The sequence below is a fragment of the Corvus moneduloides genome, chromosome 1 (genome assembly GCF_009650955.1).
Source record: "Corvus moneduloides isolate bCorMon1 chromosome 1, bCorMon1.pri, whole genome shotgun sequence".
NCBI classification, from domain to species: domain Eukaryota; kingdom Metazoa; phylum Chordata; class Aves; order Passeriformes; family Corvidae; genus Corvus; species Corvus moneduloides.
In genome coordinates this window covers 17,002,464-17,017,543 of record NC_045476.1, presented here as the reverse complement: position 1 = coordinate 17,017,543, position 15,080 = coordinate 17,002,464, and the positions used below count along the sequence as shown (strand labels likewise).

Genomic DNA, 15,080 nt, shown 5'->3' with positions numbered 1-15,080 from the left:
AGCTTTAATTAACTAAAATTCTGCTCGGAAAATCCCCCACTGACAAGAGGATAATGATATGGCTGGAGATTTCTGCAATTCATATTTCTAAGGCTTTGAAAATTTCATTAATTGACTGACCCATCTTTTTTTTTTTTGTTAAGAGGGAGCAGAGGCAATGCCTGCCACACTCACCTGCAGTGTCCCTTCTAAACACTTTACAGAATGGCTATGATGTAGATTCAGGCGAAAGCCACTTTCCTGTTGGTTAGTTTCAAGGTTCTATGGCAACAGTTGACAATTAGAGATGAACCCTGGTGGGAAACAATGAGGGATAAATCATAGCACAGACAAATCCCTCACCTGTGATGTGTTGGCAGAGGAATTACTATTTGCTTGCTGTTGATGAATTTGTGCAAGCTGCTGTTTCTGCATTAGTGCCAGTTGCTGTTGATGTTGCTGGTATTGTTCGGCTGTAAATGCTGAACAAAATATAAAATGAGAAAATACTATATCAAAATATGTAGGAGTTGTGTATATAAACACATCTACTTTATAAACCTAAACCCCCCCAAAAAAACTACCACAGCAAGTTCCTAAGAGCCTTAATGCACCTTTATGTCAAAAAGGCTGCCATCCTCCCAGAAATTTTTGTTCAAACTACACCTTCTCTGTTTGTTTAGTATATAGGCTTTAACTGAATTTAGCTCAAGATATTAAAAAGGGAGGGGGAGAAAGGAACCAAAATGCAATCAAGCCCACTTTAAAAACAGATTAAAAAGAATGATTAGGTAGAAATGGCATCACTGGTTTTACCTTGTGAAACTACAGTACCTGCATTATTAGTGAAATAGGTTTATATGCCAAACTTGGCAACTGCAATGCAACACTCACTGACAGCACTCTGAAAGCAGCAAGGGCCTACAACTAAGATTTATGTTTTAGTTGAAAACATTAGGTTTGGCATGCTCACAACTGTGCAGACTATGGCTGTACAGGGTTTTTTTGTTTGTAACTACACACATACAAGTAACTCCATCAATACCGAATTTCACAGAACTATACCCTTCTCTTTAAAATCTTTGAGAGGCAACTCAGTGCACCACAAGTCAGGCAGAATTTTATCCATTTAGCCCACAGGTATAAAACTGACACAGCGTTAATTGTACAGATTGACAAGGGGATGCCCAATGGTGCAGCAGAATCACTATTTCATTAACTAACTTCAGTGCAAGGATTTTTAGTTTACATTTCCAAAACAAAACGAAGCCTCAGATTTCAATTTACAAACTGAATCAAGGTTAGAGTGTGAATGCCCTTGCAAAGGATACACCTTTCAGATTTTCCTTCCGTTTTACGTTCAGATTGTACAAATGTTCCCAAATATGTGCTGTAAATAGTACTTGTACTTCAAGAATGCAGTGGAAGTCATGCTTTTGGGGAAGTTCACTACTGCTCGGCAACAAATCACTACCACACTTAAATCCTGTTCACAAATTGAAATTTTAAAGAATCTTTTGTTAGTCTACTCCTTCAGGCTTGCTTGCCTGCAGAAAATAATGTTTGCATCAAAATTATGATAATGTCCTACTTATAGATACAGCAGGATTCTGAAGACCAATTATATCTTATGTAAATCTTGAATAAGTCAGTGTAAGTGGCTGCAATATTTGGAAACATCAGAGCAAACACTGCTGAGCATGCACCTTCCTGGTGTGCTTGTCTTTTTTTGGTGTTTAAATATTGTTCAAACTACTTCTAGTATGTATTAGAAATTGCACTGGAATTATTACCAGCATTTTCCTATCTGAAAATTTGAAGCTGTAAAATTTTACTCAGCTGTTACATTCAGGTTACCTTTTTTTGTAAGTAACATCTTTGAGCAAGTAGGGATGTAGCACTTATTTATACTGCCATAAGCAACAAATTACTTCTAAATACTTCTACAGTTAAATATCACTGCAAGAATTTATAAATATTCCTACAGGAATAGCTTAAAAGTAGTAACCTCACTCATAAATGTCCTTTCTAAAAAAAACCCCAAACCAAACAAATTAGAATTCATTGAATAAATACTCAAGGAGATGACTGTTTAATTTATACAAAAAATAAAATTTACAACTCCTTTAGATTTTTTTTTTTAAGCTGCCATCCAACATAAGTTAGAGCAAGAAAGCTTTAGCACACAAAGATCAACATGAGAAAGCTGAGCAGCAGTAACAGAGGGAGGAAAATGCATATACTGTTCTGGTACTGAGAGATACATAATCTATTGTTTTTCCAAACCCTAAAATTTAGAATCAGCATATGTTTAGCCAACATAGTGCGAATGATATTGAAAGTTCCATTTATTTACTCATGGTGTGATTTATCGGGGTGACCTGCGCAGGGACAGCAGGGACTTGATGATACTGATGGGTGCCTTCCAACTCCATATATTCTATGATTCCATCAACAAGGTATTTTATTCTGTAGTATAACACTGTAAATATATTGCTTAGGAGTAGATTGTATAAGTTACATAAATAAAGACAACACACAGAATGACGAAGGGCAAAAAAGGATGTCGTACCACCATCTTTGACTACGATTAAGGCTTCCACCATCATAATCACCTCACTTGTACCTATTTAAGCAAAATTTATTAAGAGTTCACTTCAGTTTTTAAGTCCTAAATATATTTAAGATTCTAGGTATAAAACAGTTGAAGTAAACTCAGTCACCTGTGTTGGTTTAACCACCTCCAAAATACTGCTTTCTTTTGGAACAATAGCAAATGAAGCCTATGCAGACAAGCTATGTTTGTTTAGGAAAGACTATGCTAAATAACGAACGGCTGGAAGCATTCTCCCTTCTTTCCAAAAGTGACAATTAGAAAAGCTGTATTTTTGAAATTGTACCATCAGTTCATTTATTTTTAAGCAGCCTGTAACCCTTAGGAATTGTATGCTTCCCACCAGTCTGGAAAGTTATACAGCTGTCAAAGGAAACAAGTGACAGAAGAACCCTACTACCACCATCACCTTCATCTATATTCCAACTGCTTCTCCTCCACTTAAAAATACTACCTGGAAAATATGCTCAAGAACAACTAATTTCAGTTTTTTTCAATTTAGGTTAAACACTCAGCAACGTTTTTGCTGTTTCCCTTATTAAAACAGACACTTCAAAATACTACTTACAACACTATCAGAGCTTTACTGTGAAATCCTGAGTCAGTTGCATCCAGGTTAGAAACACACCACTGCTCATGAAGGGTTGCTGCAAGCTACAGCCACCTAAAATAATCTGATTGATATTCCTTTTCCATTCCATAGACAGACATGCTAATGTACCAGAATGGGTTATAGATTGTAGTTACATAAGCCAGGTCTTCCCTCTCCATGCTAACACTACAATGAAGGTTTTAATGAAAGCATTACTATTACTGTGAACTATCCAAATCAAAACTTCTTTTCAAGACCTGTAAACTAGGACAGCATGCTTTATTCCTCTTCTGTTAAAAGCCACCATGTATTTTGTTAACATGACCACTGGGTTTCTTCCCCTCCTGCTCTCAGACTACAGCTTATATTACATTTCAGTTGAAAAGATAAGCATATTAATTGTGATACATAAGTTGCTTCTGAAAACTATCATTCCCATGCATGAAAAAAACCCATCTGTATGTACTTCACATGAAAGTACGTTCACCTATTTAATCTTACATATTCATTTCCTGTGGCACCCAACTGTGACTGGAACTGGGGAAATCACACATATGCTCAGCACAGCGAAGTCATGGGTGTCCTGACTGACTGTGCCTCTACATCTGCAGGCACGGTCCTGAGTTTCTCAAAGAGAAAGTCTAAGCTCAGCTGTCTTTTTTTTAAAGAACCAATTCGAACAGAATGCTTTGCTGCATAAAAATGTAGCTGCTATTAATGTGTTACATGGCTTGCAGAGAACACTTTCTGCTTGTCTGCAATGCAGCATTGATGCAACTGGATGGGTACCAAACTCAGCATCTTGCTAACATCACTTTATCTAAAAAAAACCAGTGAGTCTCCCCAAGAACCTTCTTCCAAAACTTTTACTCTCTTCTCATTTTTGTTCTAGAAAGGAGAAAGGACACAGCTGATAACCTTTCATGCATGTCAAAAGAAAAATGGTACATGTAGAAGTAGTAGCAAAAATGAATGTCATTCCCTTTTTGTCATACACCGCTCTTTATCAGCCTGGAAAAAATTGTGCAGGCGAGCAGGAAGCCCAGAGCTTTTCTGAACACTTAAATCAGTAACCGCATTTCTCGCAACTCAGGAGAGTACTGCTACACAACACTACACAAAGTTACAGATTCCTGACATTACTGGAGACCTCCAAGGCTTTAAAAAACGTAAGCAACAGAAAGATGAACAACAGGTTGACGTTCTAAACAGGGACAAAACATAACATTCAATGGTTAAAGATGACACATGAGATTTTAATTCAGGTCCTTGCTTCAGCAGCCCTAAACAGGGATGCAGTGCTTACAGACTCTTCTCAAACTGCATGCTCAGACCTCAGAGGTCATGGTTTCGTCACTCAGTAATGACTATTTAATAGTACAAGATTTACCAAATTAAACAGTGACAAAACACCCAGTTTCATTCACTACACAGTGATGGGTAAAGAGGGAAATCTCAAACAACACTACTAATACACAATAAATAAGAACATTATCATTTCATAATATCTCAACTGTCTTTCTCAGTTAACAGCTGTACCTTGCCACAAAACTTCTACATACTTTCCAAGACACATTCAGTAATTTACGCAAGTCACTTGACTCTTAAGTTAACCTAGCCCAACTCTTTTTCTAACCTTAAATGAGGAACCTTTAAGGCACAACTCCACCTGGAATTATTCATATCTCAAGATGGTTATCAGAAGATGGGCAGCTCTTTACCAAGAGACTTGGCTATACGAATGCTCCTCATTTTTTTGCAGCACACTGTATCAAGTGGTAATATTTCAGTTGAGACAACCTTCAGATCTAAAGTCAGTACATGGTGTCATGCTGTTATCCTGTTCATTTAACAGCTCGGGACAACATAAACAAATATTCTGCAATGTATTGGTGCTGTACTTTGGCAGCAAGGAAATGTCTTCTGGCTTACGGACTGCGAAAAGGAATGGAAGGAAGGTAGAAGAAAAGAAACACTGTACATTACTGATACTGACTGACAGGATAAATGACTGCTCAGTATCTCCTTAGTGACAGCTATGAATCTTGTTTTATCAAAAACTGAGTTATTGCACACTGCACTATGAATGCATTTTCCTACATTCATTTATATGAGTATTTGTACTCTTTGGGATAATTATATATCTATTTTTTTCTCAAACTAAGCCACTGAGTATCATTTTCCAATTGCATGATTCTGTTTACACATCAACCAAATTCTGTGGGATGGTGATACTCAGGTATTGCTTTTTGGAGCACACAGTAACAGTGATACTTGCCAATGGACTTTTCAAAGACGCATAGTTCACAGTTTTATACTGCAATATAAAACTATTCTAACAGAGCTCACTGGTTGTACCACAGCATTTAACATGTACTAGCCTTACAGTTCTGTAGCTTACATCTAGCTTCTCCAAAAACTCAAGTCCTTCCCAAAAGTGGCCAAAACCAGTGACAAGTGTCTGTGGGGGGGGGGCTGGCTGTGCAATCTGTAAGAACAGATGGGTCTTTTTATGATAAACAGCCACAGCCTCCCCTCCCAGCTACTGCTGCAAGTTTTACTGTGAGATCACTCACTTGTTGTTACTCTTCTACCCTTAAGTAGGAAAACACAGACTTTAAAGAAGTTGACCACAATAACCAGTTTCCTAAAAAGTGAGGGAGCATACCCCAGAAAACATGTGTAAGCTCCTGGTCGCTCTACTGGCGTTCCTTTTCATTTCCTGAACAGAAGATGCTCACTAGATTTGCCAGGCAAACTGAGCAAGCTTTGTGGAGTAAACACACTGACCTATCTAGCTAAGATTTTTTTTTCTTTAATGAAGTTTTTAAAAAAATTGATACTGAGAGACTCAAACAGCATAATTAAACCTTTCAGCAAGTGTTTCACTCTGGTTAAATCTTAAGAATCAGATCTTTAAATTGCAGTCGCTTAAAAGCTGTTTCATAACAAGTTAAGTATTTGTTCTCAAGAGTAGAAATGATATTTCAGTGGGAAAACTGAAACATTAAGACTACATTAGGTTCAAAGAACCTCTCTTAATCCATTTATAGAATACTAGATTTCCTAATCCTTTCAGTGGAGGTGATAACCATTAAAAAGGGAGTTTTGATCAGGTAATAGAAGAAAGGTCACTTAACTAAAGCTTCCAAACTTTTTCAAAAATTCAATAAACTACAGAACTGCTAATGTGTGTGGAAAGATGATGTATCATGTCACAAGGTCTTCTTAAGAGAAATACATGAGAGCATTGCATCCCTGTTGTATAAGACAACAATCAGTGGTTACTAATGCCAAAGTGCATGCAAAGCAAACATCGATCACAATGCTAAGTAATCCAGAACATCACATTTTAAAATCTCTGTCTTATGAGAGATGTTATCTGGCTTACACTCCCTGGTTAAAGATTTTCTACTGTACAGCAAGTTCTCACCAGTGAATTCAGAAGATTGGAGAGACTTAGAGCCATCAGTGTGATTTAGTATTTGATGCACCAGACCCAAAGATGTTTCACTTTCTGAAAAGAAGTTCAAGATTGGTTTTACTTAAACATGGCATGATTAGACACTATGAGAATATGAATCATTATGCCCTTGATTACTACTACAACAGCCTTTTATTTTAGCCCCAAAGAACTTAAGTGTGAAACTCCTACCATCAGAACTGTAGAAATTATAAACTAGATATAAGGTCTATATATGCACTCGCTACTTGGTAGCAGAAGACAGACAGAAAATAATTAATAAGGATTTTTTGCTAGCCATTGAATAAAAGCTAGAAAACTTGCTATGCATTTATATTTGTCTGCCCATTATTGTTAAAATTAGCTTCCACCAAAATGTCACATGCCAGTTGGGGTACACACAGTTTACTGTGCAGTTAAAAATGTGACCATCCTTGCATGGGATGCAAAGTGTAACAGATCCACAAGCCCAGAAATACACTGTTTTGGAGCAAAGTTTTACTCCAGCTGAATTGAAACCCAATGAGAAAATCTGGTCAGACTACAAAGTCTTGAATTCTCTGGAAGTGCTTGCGTGTTTCAAAAAGTATTGACTCTTCCCCCATCCACAGTCACATTTCCCAGACTAAAGAGGCTTTTCCTTTTAGTATTTCCTCCTTCGACTAAGTTTAGGATGGGTTATAAGCACCTGTTACTCTCAATGCCATTGCTTTTCAACTAGGATCTCAACAGTGCAGCCACAGATGGGCCAAGACTATTAAATTCCAATGATAACTGGAAGCGGCCATTACAAATTTCAGTATTTTTTATCACCAAGTTTATCCTGTAATGTGAAAGAAGCATTTCAAAAAAGTGAAAACAGTAACACAGAGCAGTGTCGAGAATACTACAGCTACAACGGTTAAATAACATCTAAACAGCCAGTGATGGCGTAAAAGCCATGGGTAAGTCCTTCTACATTGCTACAAGGAATTGCCACAAGGGTTGAGGAGCTCCCTCCTGTTTCTTTCTGGAAAAGGGCTGTCTAAAATCTGGTGTTAGGTGTAACACCTTAACGACAACATGACAAAACAATATAGAATCACAGAATGGTTTGGGCTGGAAGGGACCTCATCTAGTTCTAAACCCTCTGACATGGGCAGGGACACCTTCACCTAGAGCAGGTTCAAAGCCCCATCCAATCTGGCCTTGAACACTTCCAGGGATGGGGCATCCACAACTTCTCTGGGCAACCCATTCCAGTGCCTTACCACCTTTACAGTAAAGAATTTCTTCCTAATATCTAATCTAAACCTATTCTCTTTCAGTTTTAATCAATTCCCCCTTGATCTGTCATTACATGCTCTTGTAAAAAGTCCCTCTCCATCTTTCTTGTAGTCTCCTTTCAGATACTGGAAGGTCCCAGCTAAGTCACCCCAAAACCTTCTCTTCTCCAGGCTGAAGAAATACAGATCCATCAACCAACATTATATATTTGGGAAATGGAAGCATAGCTCACTACCCTGCTAGATTCCCAAGCATGAAAAACTGCTTTTAAAAAGCAGATTAGGAGGTCCAAAAAAGGCACTCAAGTTGACTGGGAAAAATGTTATTTCTATGGAATTCCCACAGCAGAAGTTACTGAATAGCAATGCACTATTTGCATCACATGACCTAAATGTCTAGTTTACAAGAGAATGCAAGGCATTTGACTGTATTCTGGATACCCACAGCTTTTCATATACAGCAATGTCTACAATCCCAAACACAAAACCTAACAATTTTCAGTAAGGCTTCTTCTAAAAGAGTGATTTCCCAACTCAGTGAGCAGGTTCAAGTTAACCACCAGCCTCTTTAGCCTTGCCAGCTTTTAGACACCGTTTTCAAAGTGATCCAGCTTCTGGGTGACTAAGGCAGAAAGCAACAGAATGCAAGACTGTAGCCTGCTCTTACTGCAGCGCCTGGGAACCAGTGCTCCAATATTTCACTAGTGATAGGTATCTCTGCTCTGCTTCCTAAACACAAGGCTGAAACAGAATGATCCATGTGTGCAGCTTTAAGTGTCTCTAACTTTTGTTTATGAGATCCAAGCATTCAAAAATGTGAATGCAACACATTTAATAGAAAAGTCTCCAGCAGAGAGCACAGTCTCTAAAGTGATGCAGTCCAAAGACTATTTGCCTGGCAGAACCAAATCAATCTAACAGGGGACACAAACACTTCAGATCAATACTCATGCCTACTGTACACTCCATCTCTGAAGATTATGACTGAGAAACTTGACGCTGCCAGCAATACAGGCTCCTTTACTGAAGTAATTTTGCCAGCAATACAGGCTCCTTTTCTGAAGTAGTTCTGCTGCTGAACAAGTTAATTCTCCACAACAATAGTGCTTTTAATGTTCTTGTTTCCTTTTTAGTGATGTTCTGAATAACGTGTCAATACCTTTTAATCAGCTCTTTTTTCAAGAGGGTAAAGGATACTTCTTCATAATTCTTCAGTAAGATCAGAAGGAACCACCCCCTACGCAAGTAATGCTACTTGGCCACTTGATCCTGCTGCCAAAGTCTAGCCTTCAGCACACCACAAGTGTTCAGGTAACTTGTAAGGGATTTTAACACATGCCTTCTTGGTTTACATGCAAAATCGCAGTGCAACAACTTCCACAGATCTTTAATACTGAGCACTCAAAGTCAGAATCAGAATAAATTGCCTTTCTTTAGGATCAAAGGCACTTCAAAATGTTTATACAACACCCAGCTCTGTGGAAACCTCTCTCTGATCTTCAGGATGAAAATAATACTCCCTGTAGCCAGAGAATGGTATGTTACAGCACAGCTTTTGTAACATACCCTCTCATGAACAGAAGACCTGAGATACCATCTCAACTTCATGGCCCTGCTGGCCATGTATAACAGACCTGAGAAAAGTATTTTCCACAGCAGTTGTTCCACGTCAACAGCATGTCTGGATCATGCAAGACAGAAAAAGCTCAAGACTTTCTTAGTGGGGAAACAAAAAAAAACTTATGTGAGGGCACACAATACGTATGGCAACATGACCACCTCTGCTGGTCACTACAGAATCCCAGGATGAACATCTTAAAAGTAAGCAATATTGTTTGACCACAAGTCACAGTAGCAGTGAAAAGATAAAATGACTTAAAAAAAAAATAGAGATGTATTACTAAGTGTTTTCTGACAAAAGACCAACTGCCACTTCAAAAACCTAAAAGGCAAAGAAAAAACAAACCTAGAACATCCACACCCACAACAAACTCCCAGCTTTAAAAAGGATCAGGGAAACCCAACAGGGTTGTTAAGCTGCAGTAGTAACTACTAGAAAAACTTCAGGATGGCTGTTAGATACCAGATGTTCTCTACAGTATTTGCTACAGAAAGTATAAAGACATAACTCAGCAGCTGTAGCCCCCACTGACAGGCACCTTTGAGGAAGTCAGACTCATACATGAGACACGCAAACACCCCTGTGATCTGTGTAGACAACGTATCTCACAGAATCCTTTCAGAAATGGAAAAAAAAAAACAACACTAAAACCAGACTGGCACCAAGATGAAGTTGAAGTAGACTGTGCTCCTTACAAACACCTACACTTGAACAGGTGATCAGCATACACCACATATACACAGACTCATATATACCTCCAATGCAACAAGAATCACAATTAAGATTATAAATAATTATATGAACACAATCTACCTAGTTGTATTAATTGCAAGTGACTATCCAAGGACTCTGGTAACCAATTTAAAGTGTATCTATGAATTCAGACAGCTACACTTTTTTATTGAACATTTAATTGCCATATCAAATCCTAAAAAAATTTAGGAAACTAAACTCCACATTTATATTTTGAAAAGCTTGGAATACTAACTTAAATGTTTTTCACAGATACTAAATCATTCGCACAGAATTCCAAGCACAAATGAATGTAATATACCCGGTACTTACATGCATGTGTTTCTCACGGGCTTCAAAATGCAACCACACAATTAAAACCTTCTATGGGACTCATCAACATAAATAACAATTCCATTTAATTCCTAAATGATGTAGATAAATATCCTTACCATCTATTTCCGGAAAAAACACTATAAAAGGATGTGCGTGTGTTTATTTATAGACACACACAGAAACATGGGCTTTAAAATCCATCAGCCAATTTTTCAAGTCTATGTGATTTTCGTATGTAAAGCATTGCCCATTAATCCTTTTCGGTGTATTTACAGTTTATTCAACATACATTAGTTTTGTTTTCACACTTGTAATCTGGCTACCATTTATCACAATTCAGACTGGCCACCAGGCAGAGAATGCCCTCAATTCAGTTGGATTTGGTTTACTGATTCAAACCAGTGAAAGGGCAGAATTTAAACACCAAAAGCCACACTAAGATCACAAACCAGAAGAATCATCAGTTTTGGCCCTTGTATATTTCCAGCAAGAAGAACCATGAAAGAAGAAAGGGGCATGGGGGGCAAGGACCTACTCTAGGACAGCACGGAGAAGCATGAAATAAAGCAGCAGAACAAAGCTGCTCACTAACTCTACAAATGCAAGGAGAAAGAATTTTCAGGAAAAAAAACCCTCAAAACATGATAGAGGAGGGAAGGCACACAATATAGTGGCAAACAGAAAATTAAAGTTATCTGATACCAGCATAACAGTCTTAAAGCAAATCACCAAAACAATCCACAATTCCCTTAATTTATTAGGTATATGCATGTTCCAGGTTACAATGTAAGATGTAACCACTAGTATGTATTCTATTATCATCTTCACAAGTTGTTAAAACAGGTGGGGCAGTGTTCATCATCTCCTACCATGACTCATCCTTGGTAACTCTGTTCGGGGGCTATCTCTGTTTAATGGGCAATCAAGGACCCACCACATGACTCAGAGTTACATCAGCCCATTGTGAGATGCTCTGGCCAAGGGGAGGAGCCAAGCATTCCCACCTGGATATAACCCGGGGTTTGGAACGCCACAAGCAGCCCTACCTACTGGATTCCCAGAGGACAAGAGCTACCACTGGACCTTCAGGTGAAGACCAGACCCTTCTACAGGATCACTGCTTCAACAGGACCACTTCATCTGGACTGCTACCACCACCCTGACTAACAGGGCGTGTCAGCTTGCATCCTGACTCTGTCAGTGTTCTTGTACTATTGCATTTATTTTAATGTTCCTATTAAACTATAATTCTGACTCGCGATCTCCCACTGGTTTGTTTTCAAACCAGTACAGCGCATCTCAGCTCACCACACTCCTACATTATCCAGGTTTTCTGATTGATTTCCAAAGCCATAATTCAAAATGGCAAGGAAAATATGATTCTAGAGGGCTCCTTACAAAACCATGGTGAACTTTTACGGTTTTTTTTTATAAAAAATTACACTACTTTAACCTTCTATTAAAAGGTAACATTTACAGTAAATAGCTCATTAATTTTGAAGAGTTAGTAAGTTCCATTTTAACCATGTAAATACCAGTCTTCTAGTGAGAAGAATCCTATAGCAAGAGTGATGCTATCCAATAGTGTTCCCATTAAAAACCACTACCACATCATGTTTTTTCAGAGTCAGATCCTCAAATCTGTAATTAAGTTCTACAAGATGTAATCTGCCACTTGCTGACAAGATGTAGAGATGATTAGTCCAAGAGTTTTGCTAAGCATAAGCAGATGCATCAGTGAGGGTGGGTTGGGTACTTCTTACCTGGGAAATGGCATTTAAGTTCAAGTAACAATTCATAGCATGCTGGGATTTTAAATGCAAACATTTTACCTAAACATTTCCCATCACTGCCACACCTTGTACTAGAAAAAATCTGGTCCTTAATCAACATTTTATATCAACATTTCAATTAATGTATTTTTAATTTCAAAAATCCAAATCTTCAGTCAACTTAAACCCTACACAGTACTGTTTTTTCAACTTTCATATTTCTAAAATTGTAATTATATACCACTGTAGCATTTGTATAAATCTCAGATGCAGTACACTACTGTTAGCAATAAACACAAATAAATTCAGTGTAGCAAAAAAGAGATACATGTTAAGACGGGCTGTTACTATCAAAATAGACCACAGTGTAAAGTATGGATGACCTAATGATATTCTGGATTTTCTGACATAAGCTTAAAACTTCTAGAAGCAAGTTTGTTAAAATAAACATACCAATATGTGCTGAACCACTGCTACTTTTACTTTGTATAGAGGTACTGCATGTCTGGGTCCCGGGTTGTGCTGTGCCTGTTCGATTTAAACCCCTGTATAATTTCCTACAGGAGAGTTCATCATTGTCACTGTCATGTAGGGATGGTGTCCGAGGCCTAAAATGCCGCCATCTACATGATTTGATATTGACTAGTATCTGACTGAGGTCTTTTGAGAAAGATTTGTCCGAGGTATTTGTTTCTGAGGTATTGGCAAATTGACTGATTGAAGAGTGTTGTGATGAGGAAAACCTTTCCAAATCCAGATGATGAAATGCATTATCGTAGTCCGAATGCGCTCTGTCTAGTAGCACCCTAAAACCAGGAGAACAATGCACAATTATACAGTGGCAAGAAAATACCAAGGAAGTTATTGGTTTGACGTGTGCTTCTGGATGATAAAGGGATAAAAAAGCTACATAGAAGTGTTCTAGAACAAGCAAACACACATATACACACTCCCCTGACAACAATGCACGACCATCTATTATTTCACAGTAAGTAGTACATTTAGGTATATTCTAGCTTCTACTGTCTGAAGAGCTGAGGTACATCATGTATATATTGAAGACACTGCAACAACATAGAATTAAAACAAAAAGACCTAGAGAATAACACTGATTAAGCAAAAACTGATTCACATGTCCTCTTAAAGTAACTTCATTTCCAAAGCCTTACTCCCATATATACTGACTATACCTACAACCATCCCAATGCAGTAGGGATGTCGCACACTAACTTCCAAATCCCCTTGCAAACATCCCAGTAAGAGTCACCTTACCGACTGGCCAAGCTGGCTTACTAATATGTGAAGAGGTGCTAAGCATAAATTTGAAAGGCAAATCACATTCTTACTATTAATAAACACTTAATACAAATATACTGTTTCCTTAAAAACATCATATACACTCAACCATTTATAAATTGTTTTCAGTGAATATTCTTAAAAGCAAAATGCCTGAAATAAGTAATTATTTGATATTTTTCACAAGTTTGAAATACAGCAGTTATTGTAATTTCTAAGCACCTCTCCCAAAATCACCAAATACAGCCGAAACTCTGAAAAGCATTTTTTGCAAAATACAATTTTTGCTATCTTGAAATGCTACTGTTTGAGGACAGCTATGCAAATAATATAAAAACAAACTAATCACAACTGAAGATACACATGTATTTTCACGTCCAAAAATGGAACTATTTAAGAAAACATTACTAAAACAGCTTCCACTAGTGCAAAATAAAAATGGAAACATTAGCCAGCTAATCTCCCTGTGATGTCTCCATTTTTTTATTTTTTGGTTTTTGGGTTTTTTTTAGATTTTGTTGTTCTTTGCATCTTACTGATTTTTTTAGTTTTATTTTTATAAACAGCAACAATTACACAGCACTCACCTTCCACCACGGCCAACCCGCCTTCGTGCAAACCCAATACACCTCTGGGGTACAGTGAGGGTGGTTAAGCAATATCTGTAACGCACATCTCCTAATCTTCCCTCCTTAGGGCTACTCCATGGCCAGTTGCCAGGTTGATCTAAATGAGGCTTAAAATAATTTTAAACAATTAAACACAAGATGTCTTCCCACAATGACACTCTGCCTCATAATGCATAAGGAAATTCTACTTACAGCATAGTACTGACAGCCTGCTTTTCTACGGAAGGCGAAAGGACCATCAGGATCATTTTCTTCCTCCGCCTCCGAAGAACCAGACAAAACCTTCAAAGAGGAGATGGGGTAAGCATAGTGTAAAAGGGGAGAGATTAGAAAATTCCTGAGTTTTACTTCTACTCTTTCCCAAAGAGCAGCACAAAACTGTAGAGGTCCTACCTGGGAGAGAGGTTCATCATCTGAGCTAGGAAAATCGTACTGATTCAAATCTTTAGCATTAAAGACTGGCAGTGCAGCAGGACTTGTCTGTTGAGGAGTAGCAGCAGCGGACGAAGGTAAGACTTTTGGCTTCTTCTCATACTTTCTTTTGGGTCTAATAACATCAGGTTTATCTTGCTGCAAGAAAAATAAAGAGCAGTGTAAAATTACACACAGAAGAAAATTACATTAAAACAGGAATTTAAATGAACTCCTGAGTAAGCAAGCTAATGACATGAACTCATCTCTCTACCATCTTCACTGTAAAACATGCAGTCATTTCAGAGTGCCTGTATTTCATTTCCAGTAATTGAAACATTGAACAGACAAGGTAGAATCAAGCACTGTT

The 15,080-nt window shown here is 37.9% G+C and overlaps 1 protein-coding gene across 6 annotated transcripts in view; it reads right to left on the bottom strand.

Moving 5' to 3' along the window:
* Positions 1 to 15,080, bottom strand: part of EPC1 (enhancer of polycomb homolog 1) — a 65,097-nt gene that overhangs the window by 3,394 nt on the left and 46,623 nt on the right. For 3 of the 6 annotated variants that reach the window (XM_032100295.1, XM_032100303.1, XM_032100257.1), the window contains 7 exons: positions 14,693 to 14,869; positions 14,492 to 14,581; positions 14,258 to 14,406; positions 12,828 to 13,180; positions 6,619 to 6,702; positions 343 to 461; positions 175 to 261 (listed from right to left, as the gene is read on the bottom strand). In XM_032100295.1, the coding sequence (XP_031956186.1) occupies positions 175 to 261; positions 343 to 461; positions 6,619 to 6,702; positions 12,828 to 13,180; positions 14,258 to 14,406; positions 14,492 to 14,581; positions 14,693 to 14,869 (1,059 nt within the window). The remainder of the gene's footprint in view (positions 1 to 174; positions 262 to 342; positions 462 to 6,618; positions 6,703 to 12,827; positions 13,181 to 14,257; positions 14,407 to 14,491; positions 14,582 to 14,692; positions 14,870 to 15,080) is intronic. The other 3 variants (XM_032100275.1, XM_032100267.1, XM_032100287.1) reach the window with 3 other exon arrangements.